At 34.9% G+C, this 25,618-nt stretch overlaps 1 protein-coding gene and 1 pseudogene across 17 annotated transcripts in view; both read left to right on the top strand.

Moving 5' to 3' along the window:
- Kdm6a (lysine demethylase 6A) overlaps window positions 1-25,618 on the top strand; it is a 119,886-nt gene that overhangs the window by 57,399 nt on the left and 36,869 nt on the right. For 14 of the 17 annotated variants that reach the window (XM_060374899.1, XM_060374896.1, XM_060374893.1 and 11 more), the window contains exons 6-12: window positions 1,697-1,817; window positions 10,343-10,397; window positions 11,948-11,982; window positions 14,459-14,552; window positions 19,370-19,496; window positions 24,877-24,975; window positions 25,106-25,325. In XM_060374899.1, the coding sequence (XP_060230882.1) occupies window positions 1,697-1,817; window positions 10,343-10,397; window positions 11,948-11,982; window positions 14,459-14,552; window positions 19,370-19,496; window positions 24,877-24,975; window positions 25,106-25,325 (751 nt within the window). The remainder of the gene's footprint in view (window positions 1-1,696; window positions 1,818-10,342; window positions 10,398-11,947; window positions 11,983-14,458; window positions 14,553-19,369; window positions 19,497-24,876; window positions 24,976-25,105; window positions 25,326-25,618) is intronic. The other 3 variants (XM_060374897.1, XM_060374891.1, XM_060374887.1) reach the window with 1 other exon arrangement.
- LOC110544094 (ornithine decarboxylase-like) lies at window positions 14,563-17,279 on the top strand (annotated as a pseudogene).

Here is a 25,618-nt window from a genome sequence, read left to right as displayed (position 1 = left end):
TGTATAATACAGGCTATCTTTAAACTCACAGCAATCTTCCTGCCTTAGCCTCTCAAGTGGTGGTGCAAAACATCAGGAAGCATAGGCAGCAGTTTTTTAGTTAGTATTTCTAAGCGTTCTCTTGAGCACATTAATAAATCTTTATGTCCCATTGGAAATAATCTAAATGGTGGGTGTCAGAAGCAAGGAACTCTACAGTTTTAAGAGTGGGGTTTTTTTTTTTTACACTTTCTCTAGGTTTATGATTTATTCAATCCTTAATTTGTTCTTTCTTTTATTAATTACAGTTTATTTACTTTGTATCCCAACTGTAGCCTCTTCCCTCCTCCCCTCCCAATCCCACTCTCCCTCCCTCTTCTTCTCCCATGTCCCTCTCCAAGTCCACAGGTAGGGGAGGTCTTCCTCCCCTTCCCTCTGACCCTAGCCTATCAGGTCTCATCAGGACTGGCTGCAATGCTTTCCTCTGTGGCCTAGTAGGGCTGTTCCCCCAGGAGGTGATCAAAGAGCCAGCCACAGTTCTTGTCAAAGACAGTCCCTGTTCCCATTACTAGGGCACCCACTTGAATACTGAGCTGCCATGGGCTACCTCTGTGCAGGGGGTTTTCTAGATTATCTCCATGCATGGTCCTTGGTTCTGAGTATCAGTCTCAGAAAAGACCCCTGGGCCCAGAATTTTTGGTTCTGTTGCTCTCCATGTAGAGTTCCTGTCTCCTCCAGGTCTTTCTATCTCCCCTTCTTTTATAAGATTCCCTTCACCCGGCCCAAAGTTTGTGTAGGAGTCTCAGCATCTGCTTTGATACCTTCATGGGTGAAGTCTTTCAGAGGCCCTCTGTGGTAGGTTCCTGTCCTGTTCCCTGTTTTCTCCCTCTTCTGATGTCCATCCCATTTGCCTTTGGATTGATCATCTTACCCAGGGTCTGGCGCTTTCTTAGACAATTAGGAATAGTGCTACCAGCTATATATCACTCCTAGGCATGTATCCCAGATATGCTCAAGTATACAATAAGGACATTTGTTCAACAATGTTCGTAGCAGCTTTATCCGTAATAGCCAGACTCTAGAAACAACCCAGATGTCCCTCAATGGAAGAATGGATACAGAAACTGTGGTACATTTACACAATGGAATACTAAGCTATTAAAAACAAGGAAATCATGAAATTTGCAGGCAAATGGCAGGAACTAGAAAAGATTATCCTGAGTTAGGTATCCCAAAAGCAGAAAGACACACATGGTATATACTCACTTATAAGTGGCTTTTAAACATATAATATAAGATAATCATACTAAAATCTATATACCTAAAGAAGCTAAGCAAGAAGGAGGACCCGGGATAAGATGATCAGTCCTCTCTTTCTTTAAAGTCAGAATTTCCTATGTCCTCTTCTCTCTCCAAGAAACTCCAGAAGCAGTGAAACTAGTTATTTACACAGAATTTCAGTAAACCACAAATATTGTTTGTTTGAATAATGTGGAGTAAATTTATTCTTTCCCTTTATATGAAATTAGACTGTATATATTTTATTATATAAAAGGCTTAAGTACTCCTTTCCAGCTTTTAATAACAATTATTACATTAATTTTAGAAATTTGACATTTAAAAATAGCTTTACATAAAACAAGTTTTACTGTACTACCAAGCAGAAATGCATGTAAATGTTGAAAAGTTAAGATATCTCATGTCTATGTTCTTGCAGGGCTATTAAAGCATTTCAAGAGGTGCTTTATGTTGATCCCAGTTTTTGTCGAGCCAAGGAAATTCATTTACGACTTGGGCTTATGTTCAAAGTGAACACGGACTATGAGTCTAGTTTAAAGGTAGGTTGTTTTTTGTTTTGTTTTTTTTGTTTTGTTTTGTTTTTTCTTCAAGATACAACATTTTATTTCTCTTATTGTTAAGTATTAGAGCATTGAGAGATGTTGGAACTTATATTGGCACTTTCAAAGAAAATTTAGATGAAAGAACTGTTCAATTATGAACTAGACGAAAAATTGGGTTTCAGAATACAAAGTAGTTTTGATATAGAGAGCCGTGTGGTAAGTTATCATGTCATTAAACTTTTGTGGTAAGTTTTGTTAAGGTCTCCCAGAAAAGGATGTTGCAGCATCTAAAAAGTTCAATGGAAAAGTGATTGACCATTGTAGAGGTCATAGACAGCTACTTAATGTTGTATCTGTGACCTGGCTGTCAACCTTTTTTTTTTTTCCTCTTCTATCTGACTCTATATAGATTTGTCCACTTCAACCAGCAGTACATGTTTTGCATTTAAATAGTAAAAAATATTATCAAGGCATTTGGAGTGGTAATTTTTGAGTATAAATATTGCCAGGGAAAGATAATATTTTGTTAAATATTTTCCTACCAGTGGATGTTCAATATTTCTCCCAATTTTTCATTTTACATTGAGTTTCTTCTGCCTTCTTTGCTGTCAATACTAGGCTTTTTAGGAAAACAGCACTTTGCATGACAAAAAGTACAGTTTGAGAACATTACAAGTTCTAGGGACAATCTGACAGTTTTATGATTTTAATATAACTATAATGGCTGTTGAGTTTTGTTGCATACTGTCATGATTAAACCATTTTGGAAAGGGAAAAGAAGGGAGATAAAGAATGACTTCACATTTGCCTGTAATTTGAATTCACTAGGAATTGCAAAGTTGTTTTTTTTTTAAACTATCTATAAATGTTCTTAATTGTTCTAGATTTTTAAAGTAGAAAATTTTACAAACACTTTTTTTTCCTCCAACCATGCATGACTTTATAACGAAAAATTCTGATGAGGGTTATGCAATGAAGAACATTAGTTATGCAAACAAGACGTATAGAATGTAAAATAGACAGGCCACAATAGTTGAAGGTAAGTACAGAGGAGAAATAGGTCGCAGTATACCTTTAGTAGTGTGGAAAGTATAATACCTAGAATTTATAGTTTTCCTCAGCTTAGTGGTATTTTCTTAAAATATGCTGTGGTATGTCATTGGTTTTAAAGTGGGAAATAAATTTAGGTGTGTCACCTTATATACTTTAACAGTTCCTCCTTCATAGTCAGTTTCATTAAGTATCAAAGACTCTTGTTTTATTACACAAAATAAACTGACTTGGATAGTTCACGATATTGTTAAAACATCCCTGTTAAGTTGCAAAAGGTTTCATAGCAGTTTAACAAACTTTAATCAGGATATGTATTGGGGACTGTAATTTGATGTTTCCCGATTATGGAACGTAGCTATGCCTGAATATTAGTACAGTGATGACTTTAGTAATTATATGGAACTAAAGTCTGTTTTCAAGAGAGCAACAATATTAAGATTTCCCTTTAATCAGGAGATACAGTGTTACTTAGCTAACTGGAAGTATTCCTACTTCACTTATATACAATCAAACATTCCTGTGTAGTTTTTCAGGACTAAGGCAAAGGCTAACAAATCTTGATCATGTCGGTCTAACCATGGGCTTTTGTCATTTGTTTAAAAGGATAGATAGTATGCAGATATTTATTTCATTTCTATAAACATGAGTGATTTTAAGAGCTCTTGATATACTTTTGTTTAACACAGTGTCAAGGTTTTTTTTTTTAATTTAATTTTTTTTATCAGTTACATTTTATTAACTCTGTATCCCAGCCTTGTCCCGATCCCTCATTCCCTCCCAGTCCCTCCCTCCCTCCCTCCCTCATCTCCACCGTGCCCCTTTCCAAGTCCACTGATAGGGGGGGAACCTCCTCCCCATTCATCTGATCCTGTTTTATCAGGTATCTTCAGGACTGGCTGCAAAGCCCTCCTCTGTGGCCTAACAGGACTGCTCCTCCCTTGGGGATTGGGAGGCCAAAGAGCCAGTCATTGAGTTCCTGTTAGAAATAGTCCTTGTTCCCCTCACTTTGGGAAACCAATTGGTTACTGAGCTACCACAGGCTACATCTGAGCAGATTGATTTTTCCCTTGTACTGATATTTAGTTTCTTTAAGTTATTAGAGAAATGTTAAGATATTCTTTCTCCCTAAGTTATATATTCACTGTCTATTATGTGGAAATTTTTAGATCTCAGTATTTTGTTGAAGAGCAAGTATTTTAGTAAAATAGTGTGTTTAGCATTCGGTGAGTGGAGGTAGAAATCAAAAGGACCACTATGTGTATTTCCCCCTTAGACTGCTTCTAATTTTTTGACTAGTATTTTTCCTCCATCTTGGTAAGTTGGAGAGCTTCTCAAAACTCTTCTATCACATCACACTTTTTCGTAGCACATCTATGTTGGAATAGATGCTTTTTAAGGATATAGTGTCAGCAGGTGAAAGTTTTTGCATTGAGCCTGGAGACTTGAGTTAGTTCCCAAGTACCCACATAGTAGCTGGAGAGAATAGATTTCTGCAGGTTGTCTTCTGACCTCCAGACATGTGTGAACACACAAATACAAATAAATTTAATTAAATTAAGAAACTCATACATGAAGTTAAGCCTTTAGGATTAGTTGAGTAAGTGGATCCAAAGTTTCATCAAAGATTTTTTTTGTTGTTTTTTTAAGTGGAGGAGGGATACTTTTATAGGTATATACTGCAAGAGATCAGTGAGTTGGGCCGTAACTAGAACATAGACAGCAGTGGTTTATGTGCCTAGTATAGAGCTATCATTTATTAGTAATGTGCAACAGGTAGTGATCGTTATCCACTCATTCAGGAGAATGATCTTGTCTTCCTATTAATCTTTTCAGAAGTATTTCACCTTTCACCTCATTAGCTAGAAATAGACCACATGGCCATTTGTAATTGTTTATCAAAGGAGATGTCATTCTTAGAACAGTTATGCTTAGTCTTTGAGCAAGGTTCAAGTCCCTAAATATACTATTCCTACAAATAGAGGGATCAATAAAAAGAATATTTTAATAGTGAGGTTGCAGCGAATATTCCTTCTGTTACAGATCAGACCTTGAAAATATTTTTGTGTTTGTGTCATTATATGCATATATATGTTCAGGTGTGCATGCTTGGAAGCCAAAAGAGGATGTTCTCCTCTGTTACTCTCTATTTAATCCTTTGAGCTAGGGTCTCTTCCTAAGCCAAGGGCTCACAGCTTCTCAACTAAGCTGGAAGCCAGCAAGCCCCCGAATTCTTCTTTCTCAGTCCCCTTTACAGCTGGAGTTACATTCACAGAACACCCTACTTGTTTGTTACATGGGTCGTAGCATCTAAACTCTAGTTTTTACAATTGTGTAACAAACATTTGTGATCACTGAGCTATCACTCCAGCTCCAGATCAGATCTTCTCTACCTTATTTCTTGACTTCTTCCTGAAGCTTATATAATAACTTATATAATACTCTTTACATGATAAAAACATTTATATAAAAACAATTTATTCTTGATCTATGTATGAAATACATTGTAGGGCCTCCTGATTTGTTTCATTCAGTATTACATATTACTTTTATTAAAATATTATTATTATTAGATTATTTTATTAAAATATATCTCTAAAACATTCTATTTTGGTACTATGTAAATAAATCTCAGAGCAAACAAATTGGGTTTTGAAATTTATCCAGCCACATACCTTATAACTAACTTTTTAACTTTAAAAAATTACAAATTTTTGATTTTTTTATGTCTACTGAGTAAGAATAATCATGTCTACCTCACAAAATTGTTATAAAGCTGGGTATTTGTGTATGTATAGATAGTCATTCTGTATCTTATAAATATCCTTTTCCCCCAGCTCTAAAGGAGTGTTAGGTAGGATCTCCTTATTAGCGTGAGCTGATCTAGAGCTTACTATTTTCCTGTCTCAGTCCACTGCTGGGACTCACAGGTTTGTGCCAAATTCAGCTTTAGTTCTTAGTTTACATCTGTTTTACTTTTTTAGTACAGTTTCTCTTTTGATTTGGGTATGGTGGGTTATTTTTAACCTACTGTTTTGAAATAGGATTTCATGTAACCTATGCCAGACTTGAACCTAGCAGACCTTTTTTAAAAATTATTTTATATATATGGGTGTTTTGCTACCATGTGTATCTGTATACTACTTTTGCCTGGTGCCCAAGGTGGGCAGAAGAGGACATCAGATCCCCATGGGACTAGAGTTATAGAAGTTTATGAGCTGTTATATGAATGCAGGTAATCAAATCTAAGTCTTCTGAAACAGTAGCCAGTGCTCAACCATCTCTCCAGTCTCTAGCCCTGAGTTCTTGATCTTTCTGCCTCTATCTCCTAAGTTCTATGATATATGATATGTGTGTCCTACCATAGCTTCCTTGGTTGTGTATTTATTTTTGTGTGTGTGTCTGTTTTATTTTAACTGTTTTGTCAGTCTGCCTATGCTCAGAAATCTGAAGTTAATGACCTTATTTTTCAATCACATGGCATTATTTTTTCCATTAAATTGGCCTCCTGTGTTTAATTTGTGATAGTCATATTTCTTTTTTTTTTTTGATAGTCATATTTCTTAATGTAAGGTGGTTTATTATTATCTGAATGAACTAATACTTTCATTTCAGGGTGATAAGGCTTTTTGTTTATTTGTTTCTGTATCAAATAATACCCTTCTCCAGTTGTAGTTCACTGCAGTGTAACCTAATTCAGTAAATTTAGGTGCTTTTTAATGCTGTTAATGATAGTGACATGTAAAGTAGTGTATGATGGCCATTTCTCAAAAAGTGCACTGATTCTGACAGGTAGTTGCTATACTGCCCCTCATTTCTACACCCTGCTGGACTATTAAAATTATTTCTTGCATTTGAAAGTAATAAGTGAAAACAAGATCCATGTTCTTCATTCAGTCAATGCCAGTGCATCTGTTTAATGCAATAAGGATAATGGAGACATCCTAATGCTTACATATTTAAATACTATTACAGTATATAGAGTTGTGAAATTTTGGGTCCAGAGAGCTGGCTTAGTGCTTAAGAGCATTTTCTGCCTTTCCAGAGGACCTGAATTTGGGTCCTAGCACCTATGTTGGGTGTTACAACCACCTGTAAGCTTCTCTTTCCTCTTTTATCATCAGGGTGTACCTATGCATATATTCTCTCTCTCTTTCTCTCCCCCCTCCCCACTCCCACTCTCACATTCACATACCCACTTAAAAGAAAATAAATCTAACTACCCAAAAGAGCATTCAGGTTGATCATTTGTCTGTCTTTATAATTTATCTAATTGATCTGTCCTGTGCCTGTGGGTCAGAGGACAACTTGTGGTATACTATGTGGGTCCCAGGGATTTAAGTCAAGTTATTGGTTTTTACCCATTGATCCATCTCACTGGCTCATTTTGGGGGGTTTTGAATGGGTTCTCCCAACTGCTTTTATTATTATTATTATTATTATTATTATCATTATCAGAACTTATGAATTGTTGCTAGCGTCTTTTTATAATTTTACATTTGAAGATGACAAACAAGTGAAAGGGTTAATGTGTAAGTGTTAAGATAGGAATTAAACAGGTTGAACTAAAATAAGTTGAACTCAAATGATACTTTTTTTTTTTTTATGAAAACCTGGTACTTTACCAGCTGTTGGTATCTCTTAAATGGTTAGATAATGAAGTGGGAGAGGTTATAAAATGTTAAATGCCTAATTACAACATAGACTCAAGAATTAGGAAATAAATTTGTTTAAAAAAAGCTGATCTCATTTTTCTCTGAATGCCTTAGTACATCACTTTGTCTTATATTCAACACCAAACTTTTATGCAAAAAAGCAATTCACATTCTTTTTACCCTTACTGGGAACTGTTTCATTTCTGGTAGTCTGACTTGATCTTATATCCTACATAAAACTTAGTAATCCCTTGTTTTGTTTTTTTTTGTGTTTTTTTTTTTTAATAGTCTTGATATGTAGCTCAGGTTAGCTTTGATCTTCCTTTGTAAAGACTTGTCTGGCCTAGAAGCTCTCAGGGTGTAAGTACTGGGACTACAGGTGTGAGCCACAATAGCTGGTTCAAAATTTTGTTGTCAGTTTTAAATGTTGATATATTAACACTGAAAAAATAAACAAAGGCAAGATACTCAGTTCCTTTCTAGAAACCGCCTTTGAATTTGTGGAATACATCCTTTCATTATTGTAGATGCACACAGTGTCTCATGTAATCATGCAATTATGAACTCAGAAAGTTCCTAGGAACTTGAATATTAGCTATTAATTTTATGCGTATTATTAAATTTCAAAATACCCATGTGTTTTTTTAGTGATACTTTACCCTTACATTTTTGTTATTTTAGTTGTCTGGAGACAATGACAATTACGATTACTTCTTCATATGTGATGTGTTCTCATTTTTCATGATGTTCATATCTTACTTCTTTTGACAATTTGAAAGTTCTGGTCTTAGAGATTATCTCACCCACTTAATTTACCTTTTGAAAAGGTGATTGAAAAGTTCCCCATGTTCTCCAGTACTTCAAAAAAATTTGTTGGAAGCTTTAAAACTTAAGTCTTAGTGTTGGATTTGGCCTATAGCAAGGTACTAGGGAAGAAATTCATCACTAAAGGATCCTTCATAATATTGGTATGTCATAGAATCCCTATTCTTTAGAATTGATTGTAACAAACTGAGACAGTGAGGAAGGCAAGTGTTCATTGTATTTAGAACTTTTTATTTAATGACCGTCATACTCTAGTGTCTGTTATTGGTAGCAATATCACTAAGTCTAGGATGAGGTCTACAAATGCAGTTGTGTTCATTACCACATATTAAGCCTTATGAGATGGATCTTCATACTCTCAGAGATGAAGGGATGGGTGGATGAAGCTGTGGTCAAATATATGACAAGGAGCAATTCAGGGGAGGAAAGGCTTAGTTTGGTGTACAGTTTGAGTTGGTGCAGCCCATCATGGCATAGAAGACTTGGGGAAAGAAACCTCAGTTGGCAAAGAGTGCACAGGGTGCAGGAACTACCTCAGTAAAGAGTCTCAAACATTGCCACCTGCTGAGGGCCACAGTCAAACGCATGAGCCTCTGGGGGACATTTTACATCCAAATTACTGCAGTTAGTTTGTTGACTAAAATAAGTGATAAAGTGAAAGTCAGTTTTGAATTTGGGAGGTGAAAATTGTCTGCATGGAGATAAGTGATTTGAGTATATTTAGTTGTATTAACCAATGGATATCAGATGGTATAGGCCAAAGCCCAGAGCCAGAAGAGTGCCAAGAAATACAATTTGAATAGTAGTAGTGTAGAATGTGTTTTTTGTTTTTTGTTTTTTTTTTTGTTAAAGAAATTTTTTAAAGCAATCAGACTGGCATAATTTTAAAGAAGAATGCCCCCCTCCCCCATCCAACCCATTTCAGTGACCATAGTCAGGATCTGTTGGCTATTAGAAAGTCATGAATATGCAGTAGTCTGTCTTTGAGCAGTCATAATAACTCTGTTTGAAGATTGACAAGAACTAAGTTTGAGGCTTTAAGATGATTTTAGTCACATCAGTTTAATCAAGAAAGTTACATGTGACCTTCTTTAGCCAATTTCAGAGATCAAAATTTTAAATTACTTTTAGCCTATATTTTTCTTACTTGTTTTAGGTCAAAATTTTAAAAGAATTTAAATTATACTTTTAGAAGTTTGTAACAATACTTTGATTTACAGTAGCATCCAGCATACCTTTTCTTCTCTAAGGTACTACATAAAGCCCTGTTTTTAAGGACCCTATAAAAATAAGTTCTTTAGCCTGAAGTATTTCTTGAAGTATTTCTGAAGCATATTCCTGTTTTCATCATCTTTTTTTTTTGGGGGGGGGGGTGTCATGTGAGCTCTAGTTATATTCTGTTCTTTGTATTCCCTTAACAAGTTAAAATTAAAATGAAACAAAACAAAAACCTTCAGTGAGCATTATATTTAGTGTTGTAGCCACAATAGATTTCCTGGCATAGAATAAAAGGCAAGCAGTATTACTAATGTGTACACACCCTTCCCTTCCCCCCAAGAAGGAGCCCTGTGTAGCCCTGGCTGTTCTGGAACTCACTCTATAGAGTAGGCTGGCCTTTGATCCTTAGGATTGTTCCCCAAAATAAATTTATAAGAAAGATATATTGTATTTAAATTGTTTTATAATACTTCCTATTTACTTGAATACCTAAAATCTAAAGCTTTTTCATGAATAAAAAGATACATATGATAACTTGATAAGATCAATTTTCCAAATTCTCTTCTCACCTACTTCAAGAAGATAACCCAAGAAACAATAAATTTATCTCAGTTGCAAAGCAGTAGATGTTTAAAACAATTCTCATTCATTGGTAGTATATTCTGTTTGCGGAATATAATTTCAGTATTTTGTTAGATCTGACATACCTGAAAACTATTTTAAGATCCATTCATATGACTTTTTGCATTGACTTTATGTTCTTCCTTTTGGCAGCATTTTCAGTTAGCTTTGCTTGACTGTAATCCCTGCACTTTGTCCAATGCTGAAAGTAAGTATTGAATACCTTTTTTTTTTTTCTTTTCTTCGTTTGTTTGTTTATTGAGACGGGGTTTCTCTGTATAGTCTTGGCTGTCCTGGACTCACTTTGTAGGCCAGGCTGGCTGGACTTGGACTCACCTTCCGAATGCTGAGATTAAAGGTGTGCACCACCATGTCCAGCTCTTAAATCCGTTTTGATACATGTGTTCAGTACAGTTTGTTACAAAAATGATACTAATATTTACAGTCATATTAACAAATTCTGTACAGTTTATTTCTTCTAGAATTATTGAGTATAACTATTGGTTGCTATGGTTACCAAACTTGTTAAATTAAATATTGTCACCAGTCTGTCTGAAACAGATAGGTAGTGAAGTAGGCTGATGAACAAAGTTGTTTGTTGGTTTGTTTGTTTTTGTTTTTTTAATAGCTTATTTTAAAGGGCTTGGAGGGATTACGTATAGTGTTTGTCAGTCATTTAGTAGATATGCAAATATTTATGATTATGCTTTGTTCTGTTAAAATTATTGGAAATACTTTGACTTTATTATAGTAGTTTGATATATCATACATAAAGTTTGAGGTGACATTTTACAATTATTTAAAGAAAAAGTTGCTGTGAAGTGTGTTTTGATACAGTGGTTTTCTTTATTATCTTTTTCTGTATAGATATTTTTTCCTGAATTTGATGGCTTGATATGTTTATCAGTGTTTATATTTTAGTGTACATTTATTATCCAATTGTATAATTGAAGAGTATGTTTTAAATTTGATCTAGATTTCAAAAAATATATCTTGAAAAATCAAATTTCTGAAATGTAAGAGAAACTGACAAATACTATATGAAAATATCAAGTTATTTAGTGGATTTTGTGTCTGGAAATAACTGTTTTACTTTAAGTTGTTTGTGTATTCTTTTATTTTGTCTGTTTCCTCTTCCTCCTCCTTCCTCCTTGTTCCTTCTTTTTAAAGGGAAAAGTGGAAAAAGAACAGTTCAAAAACATTGTTATATTAACTTGAAGGTGAAAAGTTGAAGAGCAAAGAGTTGAGTTGAAGGATACAGATTGAGTACCTAGCTCCTCTGTGCTAGGATTAGGGGCATTGTTTATGTGTAATATAGTATGGAAAATCTGATGACTTTTGTTTTAATATGTTTTCTGTTTCATATTGACTTTAATATAAATTTGACTTATAACTCAATTTCAAGTACTATGTTTTGGAATATAAGTTTCATAAGATTTCCCTATTTATTTAATGTTGCCATTTTGAACTTTATAAAGTGTATGCTCACTTGCTATAGCTACTAACACTAATAATAATTAACAAATCTTACACAGTGATCAGCAATGACTCATATGGTTTCTTATCCTGTGTTTTCTTCAGTATGAGTTTGTGTATATTTTATTAAAAGCAAGTAAAAGTTATGTTCATATTATTTCTTCTATGCACTATAAATCATGTTTTGTTTTTTTTTTTCTTTTTGGTTATTCTTGCCTAATTTGTCCCAAACCTTACTGTATTGTTACTGACCTGTTTTTTGTTTTTTATCATCCTTTGCAGTTCATTTTCACATTGCCCACTTATATGAAACCCAGGTAAGTGTTTTAATTAACCCAAGTTAAAAAATTTACAGTGTCACTTATATCATGCACTAATGAAATTAAATGTATATAGATAATTTAATGCAATTTTGGGCATTATGTTACATACATATATATCTATATTCATTAAGTTGAGTCAAGTGTTGTTTCACCAGTTGCTACACAGAAGTGTGATATATCCAGAGTAGAATCACTTATGTTTTTTCTATAAACTTGATTTGTAGTTCAAACAGTTACATTTAATAATTCTCTTGTGGTGGAGAATGCTTCATTCTGTTGTAGATGCTTATTGTAATATGTTGCTTTTAAATGATTTTCTTTATCAGTCACTGTGTGCATGCATTCCTGCATGAGTTTATGGGCATGTGTGTGCAGGTGCCCTTGGATTTATAGGCAGTTGTGATCCACCTGATGTGGGTGCAGAAAACAAGTTCCCAGTCCTCTTTAAGAGCAATAAACAACCATCTCTCCAAAATTTTAATTTAAATTTTTATTTATTTTTTATTGTTTTGAGACATGATCTTTCAATGCAGTATAGGTTTGCCTCCACCTTATTATCCTTCTGCCTTAGCCTCCTCAGGCTGGGGTTGTAGTTGTTTCGTTAACTCAGTATTTTTACTTGTGCTTACATTGTTTTCACCATGATCAATGAATTCCCATCTCAACAAAGAACTCTTGCTTTTTATTTTTTATTTATTTTTTTTTTGTACTTTTGTCTTTATATTAATCTTTTAATGCCACCATCATTGTTTTGGATGTGATATGAACCCTCCCCCCCAAAAAAAAAGAAATGTGTCTTGATAGAAAGCTAACATTTTTGAGTGTCATTGTTTCATATTTCTAGTTTTGGGGCGTGTAATAACGTTGAGATATTTCACAAAGGTGCAGTCTTTCTAAGATATAAATTTGATTATATTAGTTGAGATCGTTCCTTGTTCCATTATCTTAGGATACATGTAGTCATCTTATACTGACTTAGCAGTCTCTGAATTTTCTGCTCAGTCTTCTAAACGTTTGCACATTTTTCTCCAAAATATTCTATCACTATACACAGTATGATGTATTATATTTTTCTGTCTTTAGTCTTTAAACTAAATTGTAGCTCCAATAATTTCCATTATGGTTCAACATTTCCATTATGTTCAACAATTTCTTTTTGGTTGATGGAATTAGTAGGTTGGCCTATATCCTACTTAACTACTGCCTATTTAACTTGTGTAGACTAGATAAGATAAATATGTTAGGAATTAGTTGAGCTTATGAATTAGAAGTTCAGTTAGTAAGTGCTGATAATCTCAATGTGCAGTTATCTAAAATTCTCCCCCAATTTTAAAATAATGTATTTATATTATATAGTTCCTTAGTTTCCAATAATACATATGAATTTCATTTGATATTTAGAATGATTCTATAGATTGATTATACATTAACTTTTATAATTAGTTAATTTGTAGATTTCAGATTATAGGTTAAGTGATTTGCCTGTCATTCACAAAGGCAGTTTTGTATTTTTGCACTTCAGGTTTTTAAGGTTTATTTTGTTCAGGCATTTAAATAGTAGTATTAATAAGAATAAAAGCTACTGCAAACTATTATACAAAGTATAATTTAAAGGCCATGTTTGCAAGCTTCTTATTTTGTGGCCTGTTTGCTTTGAAGGAGTTGTTTTACAACTTTATGACTGTTGTGATAATTGCTTTTGGTCATGCTAAAACTTTGAGAAGAGTTCTGTGGGTAAAGGGTTGCATTTAGAGACTTGTCTATGGAACTTGAAAAATACTCCAATTATAGGTGTTACAAATATTTTATAATTACTTTTGCACCTGTCATTTTATTACAACATTTTTTTCTTTTGCATGTGTTATGTGTTATTGAGTTGCTCGAAAACTTGTTGCTAAGCAGGCAAATTATACCCTTGGAAGGAGTGCTGTGGTTTAATTAATGTTATTACGTAAAATTGAGATAATTTATATTATTAAATAAGTTGAAATTATTTTAGCTATTGGGTGTTGGCAAAGGTTGGAAAAGGTCATATTTTAGTAATACTTTGTTATAGTGGATTCTGTTACTAGCATTAGGTACAATGAAACATGCCTATTTGAACCTGTCTAATCCTTAAAAATTTTTTAAAAAAGCACATCAGTAATAGAATCAGCACTTTTTTTTTTTTTTTTTTTTTTTTTTGGTCCTACACAGTTTTTTTTTTTTTAGCCTTGACTGTCCTGAACTCACTTTGTAGACCAGGCTGTCTTCAAACTCAGAAATCTGCCTGCCTCTGCTTCCCTGAGTTCTGGGATTACAGGTGAGCGCTACCATACCTGGCATAGAAGCAGCGCTTCCTACTTTCAGTTAGGTTTTTTTTTTTTCCAACTGTCCCAAACTATAATAAATATTATATAATTCCTAATAAATTGGATTTAAAAGTTGTATTGGTTTTATTTTTCTCTAAATTTCTTTTTCTGCTCTTTAGAGGAAGTATCATTCTGCAAAAGAAGCTTATGAGCAACTTTTGCAGACAGAAAACCTTTCTGCTCAAGTAAAAGCAACTGTCTTACAACAATTAGGTATGTAAATGTTGTCTTATGTGTTTTTCTATTATTTTTTTCAGAGTTGGTAAAAGTTAATCTGAATCTTCTCTCAAGCATTTTCCATCTTACAGTCTCTATAGTGTAATTCTTGAATATTTTGCCCGATGTACTAGTTATTTGTCTGTTGTTGTGATCAAACACCATGACCAAGGCAATTTATAGAAAGAAGGGTTCATTTTGGGCTTTTGGCTCTAGAATGATAAGAACCTATTATGTCATGGCAGCAGGCAGGCATGTTGGCAGGAACAGCTGAGAGCACATACCTCCAACCATAAATGAGGGGTTGGGGGGGGAGATAGAGCGCATTAACTGAGAATGATGGCAGGGAGCTTTGGAAATCTCAAAACCCACCCTAATAACATACTTCCTCTAGAGAGGCAACACTTTTTTAATCCTACCCAAAGAGTGTCACAAACCGAGACCAAGTATTCAAATAACCAAGGCTTCATCTCTTTGAAACCATCATACCTACATATGAAACCTTTGTTTTTATATTTTAATTTTGAATGTTAGACATTTACTTGAATTATCTATTTTATAAAAGTATCAAAATATGGTCAGTCCCTGCAGCCGCCGCTGCCAGTTGCCCTCAGCCAGCAGCTTGGCCCTACCTTGGGCTGGCATCTGCAGCAGGCTCAACAAGGCAGCTGACCGGGCCCGGCGGGCATCCAGGCGCTCCCCTGGGTGCGGCGGCTGCGGCGTCTCCATGGGGCCGGCCAGCGGCGCCCTAGCGCTGTGAGAACGTTGCCACGGCTCCAAGGAGACAGTGTTCAGAGTTCCTGGATAACTTTCCTTGTGAGGAGCTGGCAATAGTTTCATTCCATCTCTAGGTTTTCTGTAAGCGCATCAAAAACCATGAATAGCTTTACTAAGGAAGAGTTTGCCTGCCGTATCCTCCATGAAGGCTTTTATTGCCAAGAACATCCTGGACCAAAAAATTAATGAAGTTTCTTCCTCTGATGATAAAGATGTTTTTTATGTCGTGGACCTTGGAGACATTCTAAAGAAGCATCTAAGATGGCTAAAAGTTCTTCCTCGTGTCACTCCCTTTTATGCAGTCAAGTGTAATGACAGCAGAGCTATAGTGAGCACTCTAGCCACCATTGGGACACGATTTGACTGTGCAAGGAAGACTGAAATACAGTTGGTGCAGGGGTTTGGGGTGCCTCCAGAGAGGATTATTTATGCAAATCCTTTTAAACAAGTGTCTCAAATCAAGTATGCTGCCAGTAATGGAGTCCAGATGATGACTTTTGACGTTGAAATTGAGTTGATGAAAGTCGCCAGAGCACACCCAAAGTTGATTTTGAGGGTTGCCACTGACAATTCCAAAGCAGTTTGTTGCCTCAGTGTTAAGTTTGGTGCCACACTCAAAACCAGCAGGCTTCTCTTGGAACGGGTGAAGGAGCTAAATATTGATGTCATTGGTGTCAGCTTCCACGTGGGCAGTGGATGTACTGATCCTGAGACCTTCGTGCAGGCCGTGTCAGATGCCAGCTGTGTCTTTGACATAGGAGCAGAACTTGGTTTCAGCATGTATCTGCTTGATATTGGTGGTGGCTTTCCTGGATCTGAAGATACGAAGCTTAAATTTGAAGAGATCACCAGTGTAATCAACCCAGCTCTGGACAGGTACTTTCCATCTGATTCTGGAGTGAGAATCATATCTGAGCCAGGCAGATACTATATCGCGTCAGCTTTCACTCTTGCAGTCAATATTATTGCCAAAAAAAAAAAAACAAAAAAAAAAAAAAACAAAAAAACGTATGGAAGGAGCAGACTGGCTCTGATGATGAAGATGAGTCAAATGAGCAAACCTTCATGTATTATGTGAACAATGGAATATATGGCTCATTTAACTGCATTCTTTATGATCATGCACATGTGAAGGCCCTGCTGCACAAGAGACCCAAGCCAGGTGAGAAGTATTACTCATCCAGCATCTGGGGGCCAACTTGCGATGGCCTTGATTGGATCGTTGAATGCTGTCACCTGCCTGAAATGCATGTGGGTGATCGGATGCTCTTTGAGAACATGGGTGCATACACCATTGCTGCTGCTTCTACTTTCAATGGGTTCCAGAGGCCAATCATCTACTACGTAATGTCACAGCCAATGTCGCAACTCATGAAGCAGATCCAGAGCCATGGCTTCCTGCCGAAGTGGAGGAGCAGGATGCTGGCACTCTGCCCATATCTTGTGCCCAGGAGAGCAACTTGGACCATCACCCAGCAGCCTGTGCTTCCACTAGTATCGATGTGTAGATGCCATTCTTGTAGCCCTTACCTGCAAGTTTAGCTCAAGTTTAGCTCAAGTTGAGGGATTTGGGGGGACCATTTAACTTAATTACTGCTAGTTCTGGTATGTCTTTGTAAGAGTAGGATTGGCACCAATGCAGAATGGACGGCTAGAAGATGGGGGTCACACCTGTGTTCCTATGGAAACTTTGAATATTAGTTTTATATGGATTTTTATTCACTTTTCAGACATGATACTGATACTAATGAGTGCCCCTCAGCTGCTGAGCAAGCATTTGTAGCTTGTATGTTGGCAGAATGGGCCAAAAGCTTATGTTGTGACCCATTTTGAAAATAAAGTATCTTGAAATAATTGGGGAAAAAAGTATCAAAAGACTTATTTTTAGTGCATTACAGCATTTGAGTAATATGAATATTTATCTTTAAATTTAGGCATGTTGCTAGTATAGGGAAAATGTTTTTGAATTTTTAAATAGGAAAAAACAAGTTTAATGTTCTCAAAATTTTATTCACCTTTCATGTAGTACATGAATATAACTGTTTTTATACATCTTATTTCTAATTCAGTTTTTCATACATTTTGACTTCATAGAAGATATGTATATCCTTCCTGTCTAATATATATTATACAATTATTAATTATATATTTATTAGTTTATAATATAAAATATTGTAGTTTTATTGTATTAAATCATCAATCACCTGACTTCTGACAATGGTTTGTTAAATTTTAGAATATAAAAGTAAACTCATGATTTTGTCTAATTATATTTACTTCTTAGCATCTTGCTTTCTGTTCTGGACCAGGAACAGACTAGTCTAGACAGTCTGCTAGACTCCATTTCTTTATATCCTGTTTTTTTCTGGTTTTTTGTTTGTTTTATTTTTCAATTAATTTATTATTGGTGGCGGGGGACACCATACACTTGCAGCCACACAGGTGCCATGTTCACACCTGTGGCAGTCAGAGGACATCTATATCTTTCAGGAGTCTGCCCTCTTTTTCTACCAGGGAGTGAATTTATGTGCTCAGGCTTGCACAACAAACACTTTTGCCTGGTGAAACATGTCATCCCCACACTCATCTTGTTCTTACTAGTAATAGAAGGAAAGAGGTAGGATGCATGGTTTGATTTCTGTCTTTCCTTCCTTCCTGTTGTTTCTTAAAATTTTGATAAAACATAGTATCCGGATTCCTTTAAGATAGCTTTATGTACATAAACAAGTGCCAGAAACTAAGGGTGCTTGTTTTTTTCATATGCTATGTATAAAGAACAAAGCTTATTTTATATATTGGAGGGATTTACAATTGAAATGTAATCTATTACATTTCATTATGTAATAAATGTAATCTATTACAGTGTGATCTATTGGGAAACTTAACAAAATTGATCTTACCCATTTTCAAAGATTTAGAATATAGTATTCTCAGATGTATTTTTTGCTTGATTAACTACTTACTAAGTTATCTCTCTCTTTTTTTAATTTTTTAATTACTTTATATGTATGCTTTTTTTGCTTAAACTTATTTCTGTGTATCAAGGGCATGCCTGGTGCCCTCCAAGGCCACAAGATGTCATCAGGCCAATCATATGTGCCTTTAATCCCAGCATTGGGGGGGGGGGAGGGGACAGAATCTGACACATATCTGAGTTCATGGCTAGCCTAGTTTAGGCCACCCAGGAATCAACAAACCAAAAAAAAGTAAGGAAGGAAGGAAATTAAGTATGAGGCATAGGAGCCCCTGGAATTGTAATTACAGAAGGTTGTAAGCCACCATATCTGTGATGGGAATTGAGCCCAGGTTCTTTTAAAAATAAACAACAAACAAAACCATAGACAGTGCTCTTAACTTCTGAGCCTCCTTCAGCTCCCTGATCATGTTCTTAGAAAAGTTTATTTATTAGGTATTTTATGGTACTCCTAACATTTGAATAGAGTTTTCTTAATAGTTCTAATTTTCAAACTTAAGTATTTTATAATTCTTAATTGTTTTTATTTTACATACATTATGAATTTGTTTACCTAAGAAGGTGGGATTGTGTGTGTATGTTAATCTGAACTATCATTAGTTATTTATTTTACATTTATACCTTGAAAATAAATGTTGGTCTAATAGAATATCTTATTTGCACTTAATTTTGTATGTGGAATAGTATTTATATTAAGTTCTTTGTATCAGTATGAGATAATGACTACTAATAGCCAATATAGCTATATTATTTATAACTTTAATAGTGTGCACTTTTAAAGTAGACATGTTTGATTAAGGGTAGATTATTGGGGTTATCTGAAGATTGTAATCTACTCTTAGATGTTAAGTGATTGTTTTTAAACTCATTAACTTCTCTTAAAAGCTATTCATGTATTCATATGAGAAAAACATTCTTATTGCAAGAATTAGCTGTTCTAAAATATCAGAATGTGTGTTCTGAAGTAGATCAATAACACATTAATGGAAAAGGTTTTTGTTAACTTTCTGCTTTGTATTCTTAAAAATAGAACTATTATATAATGTATGTTAATGTTTTAAAGGTTGGATGCATCACACTGTGGATCTCCTGGGAGATAAAGCCACCAAGGAAAGTTATGCTATTCAGTATCTCCAGAAGTCCTTGGAAGCAGATCCAAATTCTGGCCAGTCCTGGTATTTCCTTGGAAGGTGAGACTTAACCAGATAATTATATTTTGTTGTTGATAGTTATAGCTAGGAGATTTTAATTACATCCTCAAATGTTTACATTTATGCCTTGAACAATATATTTTTTCTTTTAAGTAGATTATAATAAAGATTTTTGAAAGACAAATGATAAAAGAAACATTTAAGTACAGTAGTTTTCTCATAACAAAACCCGATCTTATGATGACGTTTCTTGTTTTCAATTTTTAATTAACCTGAATTTCTACAATTTTTTTATATCAGTATTTATTTGACCTTGTTAATACCTCTGTGAAACTATTTCTATAATTGAATAAAGAAGTAACATATGAGGGCAGCTTAAGCAGTACTCCTTATGGTGTCCTTCAAAACAATACAGAGCATTTTTGTCCTGTTTAAAATTCTTTTTTTTTCTTTTTATACTTATATTTATTTATTTTTATTAATTACATTTGATTCACTTTGTTTCCCAGGTGTAGACCCCTCCTTCAACACCTCTTATGCCCATCCCCAAGTCCTCCTCCCCTTCCATCTGACCCTAGCCTATCAGGTCTCATCAGGACTGGCTTCATTGTTTTCTTCTGGGCCTCTTAAGGCTTCTTCCCTCTCGGGGAGGTGATCAAAGAGCCAGCCACTGAATTCATGTCAGATACAGTCCCTGTTCCCATTACTAGGGAACCTACAGGACACTGAACTGCATGGGCTACATCTCTGCAGGGGTTCTAGGTTATCTCCATGAATGGTCCTTGGTTGGAGTATCAGTCTCAGAAAAGACCACTGTACTCAGATTCTTTGGTTCTGTTGCTCTCGCTGTGGAACTCTTGTCTTTCTATCTCCCCCTTCTCTCATAAGATTCCCTGCACTCTTCCTAAAGTTTGTCTATGAGACTCAGCCTCTGCTTTGATACTCTGCTGGATAGTCTTTCAGAGGACCTCTGTGGTAGGCTCCTGTCCTGTTCCCTCTTTTCTCCCTCTTCAGATGTCCATCCCATCTGAATTTTTGAGTGAGGATTGATCATCTTACCCAGGGTCCTCCTTCTTACTTAGATTCTTTAGGTGTACAGATTTTACTATGTTTATCCTATATTACATAAAACTAGACACATTAAACCTGATACAAGAGACAACTTCCTGAACCGAATATCAACAGCACAGGCTCTAAGATGAACAATCAATGGGACCTCATGACACTGAAAAGCTTCTGTAAAGCAAAGGACACCGTCATCAAAACAAAGCCACTGCCTACAGATTGGGAAAGAATCTTCATCAACCCTATCTCTGACATTGTGCTAATATCCAAAATATATAAACAACTCAAGAAGCTAAACAACAGTAAATCAAGTAATCCAGTTAAAAGCAAAAGCTAGAGTACAGAAGTAAACAGAATTCTCAATAGAGGAATATAGATGGCAGAGAAACACTTAAGAAATGCTCCACATCCTTAGTCATCAGGGAAATGCAAATCAAAACCACCCTGAGATTTAACCTTTCACCCATCAGAATGGCTAAGATCAAAAACTCAAGTGACAACACATGCTAGAGAGTGTGGACAAAGGGTAAACTTGTGCAACCACTTTGGAAATCCATCTGGTGCTTTCTCAGAAAATTAGCAATAATCCTACATCAAGATCCAGCTATACCACTGCTAGGCATATATCTAAAATATGTTCAAGTATACAACTAGGAAATTTGCTCAACCATGTTTGTATCAGCTTTATTCCTAATAGCCAGAATCTGGAAACAACCCAGATGTTCCTCTAATAGTTTGTTTTTTTGTTGTTGTTGTTGTTGTGTTTTTTTTGTTTGTTTGTTGGTTTTAAGCATCCTACTAGATACTACTTTTTCTTATTGAACTATTTCTCATGAACGATCGTTCCTCATTTCTAACATTTGATTATAGTAGTAGACCTCAAGTCACAATTTCACTTGAAATTTTACATTCATTTAAAGTGAGTACAGTATTATTGAATTTTCTGGAAAGAGACATCAACTGTCAGAATTTGTTCAGGGGCGATGTGATATATACTCTTTATATATGTATTTGATAGATTGTTTCTAATTCATTTTGCCTTTCACAGTATATTGGAAAAATCAGTGTACTAGATACTAAAAGATTCAAATTTAGATAAGATGTCAGATAAGTTTTGTAGAATTTTAGGTGATTCATATATAACCCTTTTGAGACTTCAGTTTTCTACTTTCTTTTCATTTTTACTTTCAGAATTTCCTACAGGTTGTTTTGGTTATATTCTGCCTTCCCCCACCCACAATAATTCTTGAGCCTTGGGAGGAGAATGCATAATATAAATGCCTGTTTAAGAGTAGGCATTTTCACTCTTAGTCGCTGTAATTTGACCACTTGACGTTCTCTGTTAATGTCCATCTATTATAAATAGAAGCTTCTCTGATGAAGGTTGATAGGTGCAGTAGTAATATATATGGGTATAACAATAAGTCATTAAGACTCAGTTTAATACTATATTCATTAGTAGAGTAATGTTCTTTTTCCTAGGATCTACAATCTGTCATAAGATCTTGGTCCCAATAAAGTGGTGTGTTTGAGTTTCAAATTGTAGAGTGGACCTTCAATCCAATCAGAAAGTGGTTGCTTACTTTCAATATGTTTGTGCCACTGTTAACACCCAATTATTATTGTAGATTGCACGGTTTACAGCTGTGTGAGGTTGATAATTACTTTTCTCCTTTGGTAGCATGAATAGCACCTTCCAGCTCATTACAAGCTTCGTATCTCCCATTATGTGGTGTCTTTGGTAAGGGAGTTGAATGGAATTAGTTTTTCTTGGGGGACAAGGGAAACTGTGGTACTGGTCATTGGTGGACATTAGGGACATTAGTGATTCTGCTTAAAAATAAATAAAGAATCTTCCAGGGAGGCAGAGGCAGGTGGATCTCTTTGAGTTCGAGATCAGCCTGGCCTACAAGGCAAATCCAAGACACCCAAAGCTACACAGTGTTGACGTTTTTAACAAACCTCTTTTATTTAGGGTTATTAAATGCTTCTACCTCCCTTCAACCCATCCCCCACCCCCAACACTGTTTAGGAGAGTTAGTGAAGGTAGGGGTCGAAGTTCTCTCTACTACTCCCTGCTGGGTAGGCTCATAGGATTCTGTCAGGGACAATATATATCTGTATACCAGGCTGGCTTCAAACTAACAGATTTGCCCACCTCTACTTCCTGAATTCTGGGATTAAAAGATGTGTGCTGCCGCCAGTACCCGACTTAATGTTATGCTTTTAATATGAGAAATGCTTATGAATAATACGTTCATGACTTCCTATCCTTATCACTTTGCTTTTGTTCCAATTTGACATTACTAATGATCTCTTGTCACAAGTTCATGTTTCATATAATAGGTTGTGCAGGTCCTGTGTGAAAGTTGTTTCTTTGTTTAGTAGGTAAAATTTTCTGATACTGTCTAATCTATATAAATCCTTAGGCCTGCTTTTTGTTTGTTTGTTTGTTTTGTTTTGTTTTGTTTTTTACCCTTCTCTAATAAATGTCCTGTGTTGTTACAGCTTGTCTTCATATCAATAAATTTCAAAGGTAGATTCTTATAGAGATAGAGGTATTTTAAATTTCAACATTTTCACCTTGGAAGGTATTTCCTTCCAAATAGCCTCACGTTTTATCCGTCATATCCTCCAAATCAGCTTCATTTCCTTTTGCCAATAAAATCATACTCCACTCTTTCCCTCTTTCCTTTTCTTCCTTTTGTATGTGAGTATCCTAGGCAAACACTGTACTACTGCTTCTGAGCTACACTTGTAGCTTCTCTGTTTATTTACTCTCAATCAGCCATGGAATCTTTGCCATTCTTATTTTTTGTTTTTGTTTTTCTCCTTTCTTTTGCTCTGTCTACTTTCATTCCTCTTTTTTTTTTTTCTAGCTTTACCTGTTCCAAACCAGTGAATATAACTATCCTCTTTTTCTGTACATAAGTTTACTTTTAGTCTATACGATATGTTGTTGACATATTCTTATAACGTGCTTTTATCACAACCACTTCCATTGTTAGGGAAACAGATTTTAAGGTGGGGGGGTGTCTGAAAAATGTGTGTCTCTTCTCCCACATGTGCATATTTTTTAAAACAAATACATTAGGATTTGTCCATATTGTTCAAATATATTTGAAATCTCTCCTCTTACCTTCTGTGTCTGACTCAATACACTTGTAAATTTTATAAATCCTTAAAATTTCAAAGAATACCTATAGGGATGAAAGTAGTCTTTGAACAAATAAAGATTTTCAGATTTTCTTTTTTTCTTTTATTGATTACTCTCAACCAGTGTTTTGCTAACATAAACAAATAATATGAGAAATGTTAGTTTCCTGGAAAGCTTTTGTTTTCTATGCTTTACTTGTTTGCAGTTAGGAATTGCTGCTCTGAATAATTGTCTATAAATATTCACATTCTTTACTCTCACCTCACTATTCTTTTTACCTTTTCCTAATTCTGAAGAGGCTAATTTCCTAATTGTAGCCTCTTCTTAAACTGTCTGTTAGCCGTTTGATACAGTATTGTGATATTTGCAGTGCCTTCAATCCTCATCTAAATTGTAAACTCCTTAGTTGTGATGGAGCATTCCTTTATTCCAACATTCAGGAGGTAGAGGCAGGGAGACCCCTGTGAGTTTTACACCAGCCGGGGCTACAAAGCAAGACCCTGGTTTGTGGGTAGGGGAAACGACAAAAGAAAAGTAAATTGTAAGCTCCTTCAAGACAGAATCTAGGGTTTTCTTTTATTTTCTTTTAGCACCAAAGATATAATTTCTCTCTTTGAAATTTCAGTGATATTTATACATGTGTTGGGTACATCTTCATTCAGAAAATGGCAGGTGTTTTAAAGCCTGAATCTTTTATTGCTGTCTTTAGTAGCCATGAAATACTATATACTATATTTATACTGTTTATGATACCTAGAGACTAACCATTACATTAGCATCTTTATAAATTAAAGAACATTTTTCTTTTCTTGTTATTTAAGAAAAGAGAAATTCATGTGGTTTTGTTTTTGAACCCTATATTCTGACTATGAAAAACTAGAGGTCAGGATATAAAAGCAGAGCATGGAAGGGCTATGTTCAGCACTCACTATTATAATATTGAAGTGATATGGCCTATACTTATTTTAATAGACTTTAGGCAGTATATTTTAGCACATCTAAGAAAAACTGTATTATAATACAGTTTTGAATTGCTAGTTATCATGTCTATTGTTCTTATACACATGTACCTACATATATTAACTTTTTTTTTTAATTTTGCTTTTATATATAACCATTTTTTTGGGTAAATGTAGTTTGTTTTGGTATTGATGGATTTTTTTTTTTTAAACCTTCCCCCTTTCCTCTCCCTCTCAGGTGCTATTCAAGTATTGGGAAAGTTCAGGATGCCTTTATATCTTACAGGCAGTCTATTGATAAATCAGAAGCAAGTGCAGATACATGGTGTTCAATAGGGTAAGACTTTGTCTAAAATTAATGATATTGGTATACAGAGATCGCTGCATCACATATAATGTACTTTATAATAAAAATCATGCTGTGAAGCTAACCAACTGTTAGTTAACTTATTTTGTTCTTCTTTTAGTGTGCTCTATCAACAGCAAAATCAGCCTATGGATGCTTTACAGGCCTATATTTGTGCTGTACAATTGGACCACGGACATGCTGCAGCCTGGATGGATCTAGGCACTCTCTATGAATCCTGCAACCAGCCTCAGGATGCCATTAAATGCTATTTAAATGCAACTAGAAGCAAAAATTGTAGTAATACCTCTGCACTTGCAGCACGAATTAAGTATTTACAGGTAAAAAATTTAAATATCAATTTTTTTTAAAGCCACTTATTTCCCTAGAACACACAGGCAGGAATAGGGTGGCTGGAAAATTTGTCTAGTTGTCTTTGGATGTCTATAATCTGTTTCCATATTTTGTAAACATACCATAGCTTGCAATATTATTTTACTTTTCATCTTAAGTGAGATAAGCAACATTTTTTAAAATGCTTTTTTGCACATTGATGCATATTAATTTGCATAAGTTTTTTCAGTGTATTGTCTACATTTTTAAGTTGTCATAGCATTTTAAAGAACACAAACAC

The sequence above is a fragment of the Meriones unguiculatus genome, chromosome X, assembly GCF_030254825.1.
Source record: "Meriones unguiculatus strain TT.TT164.6M chromosome X, Bangor_MerUng_6.1, whole genome shotgun sequence".
Taxonomy (NCBI): Eukaryota; Metazoa; Chordata; class Mammalia; order Rodentia; family Muridae; genus Meriones; species Meriones unguiculatus.
The sequence above is the reverse complement of the archived record's forward strand: the minus strand, read 5'-3'. Positions and strand labels throughout refer to the sequence as shown.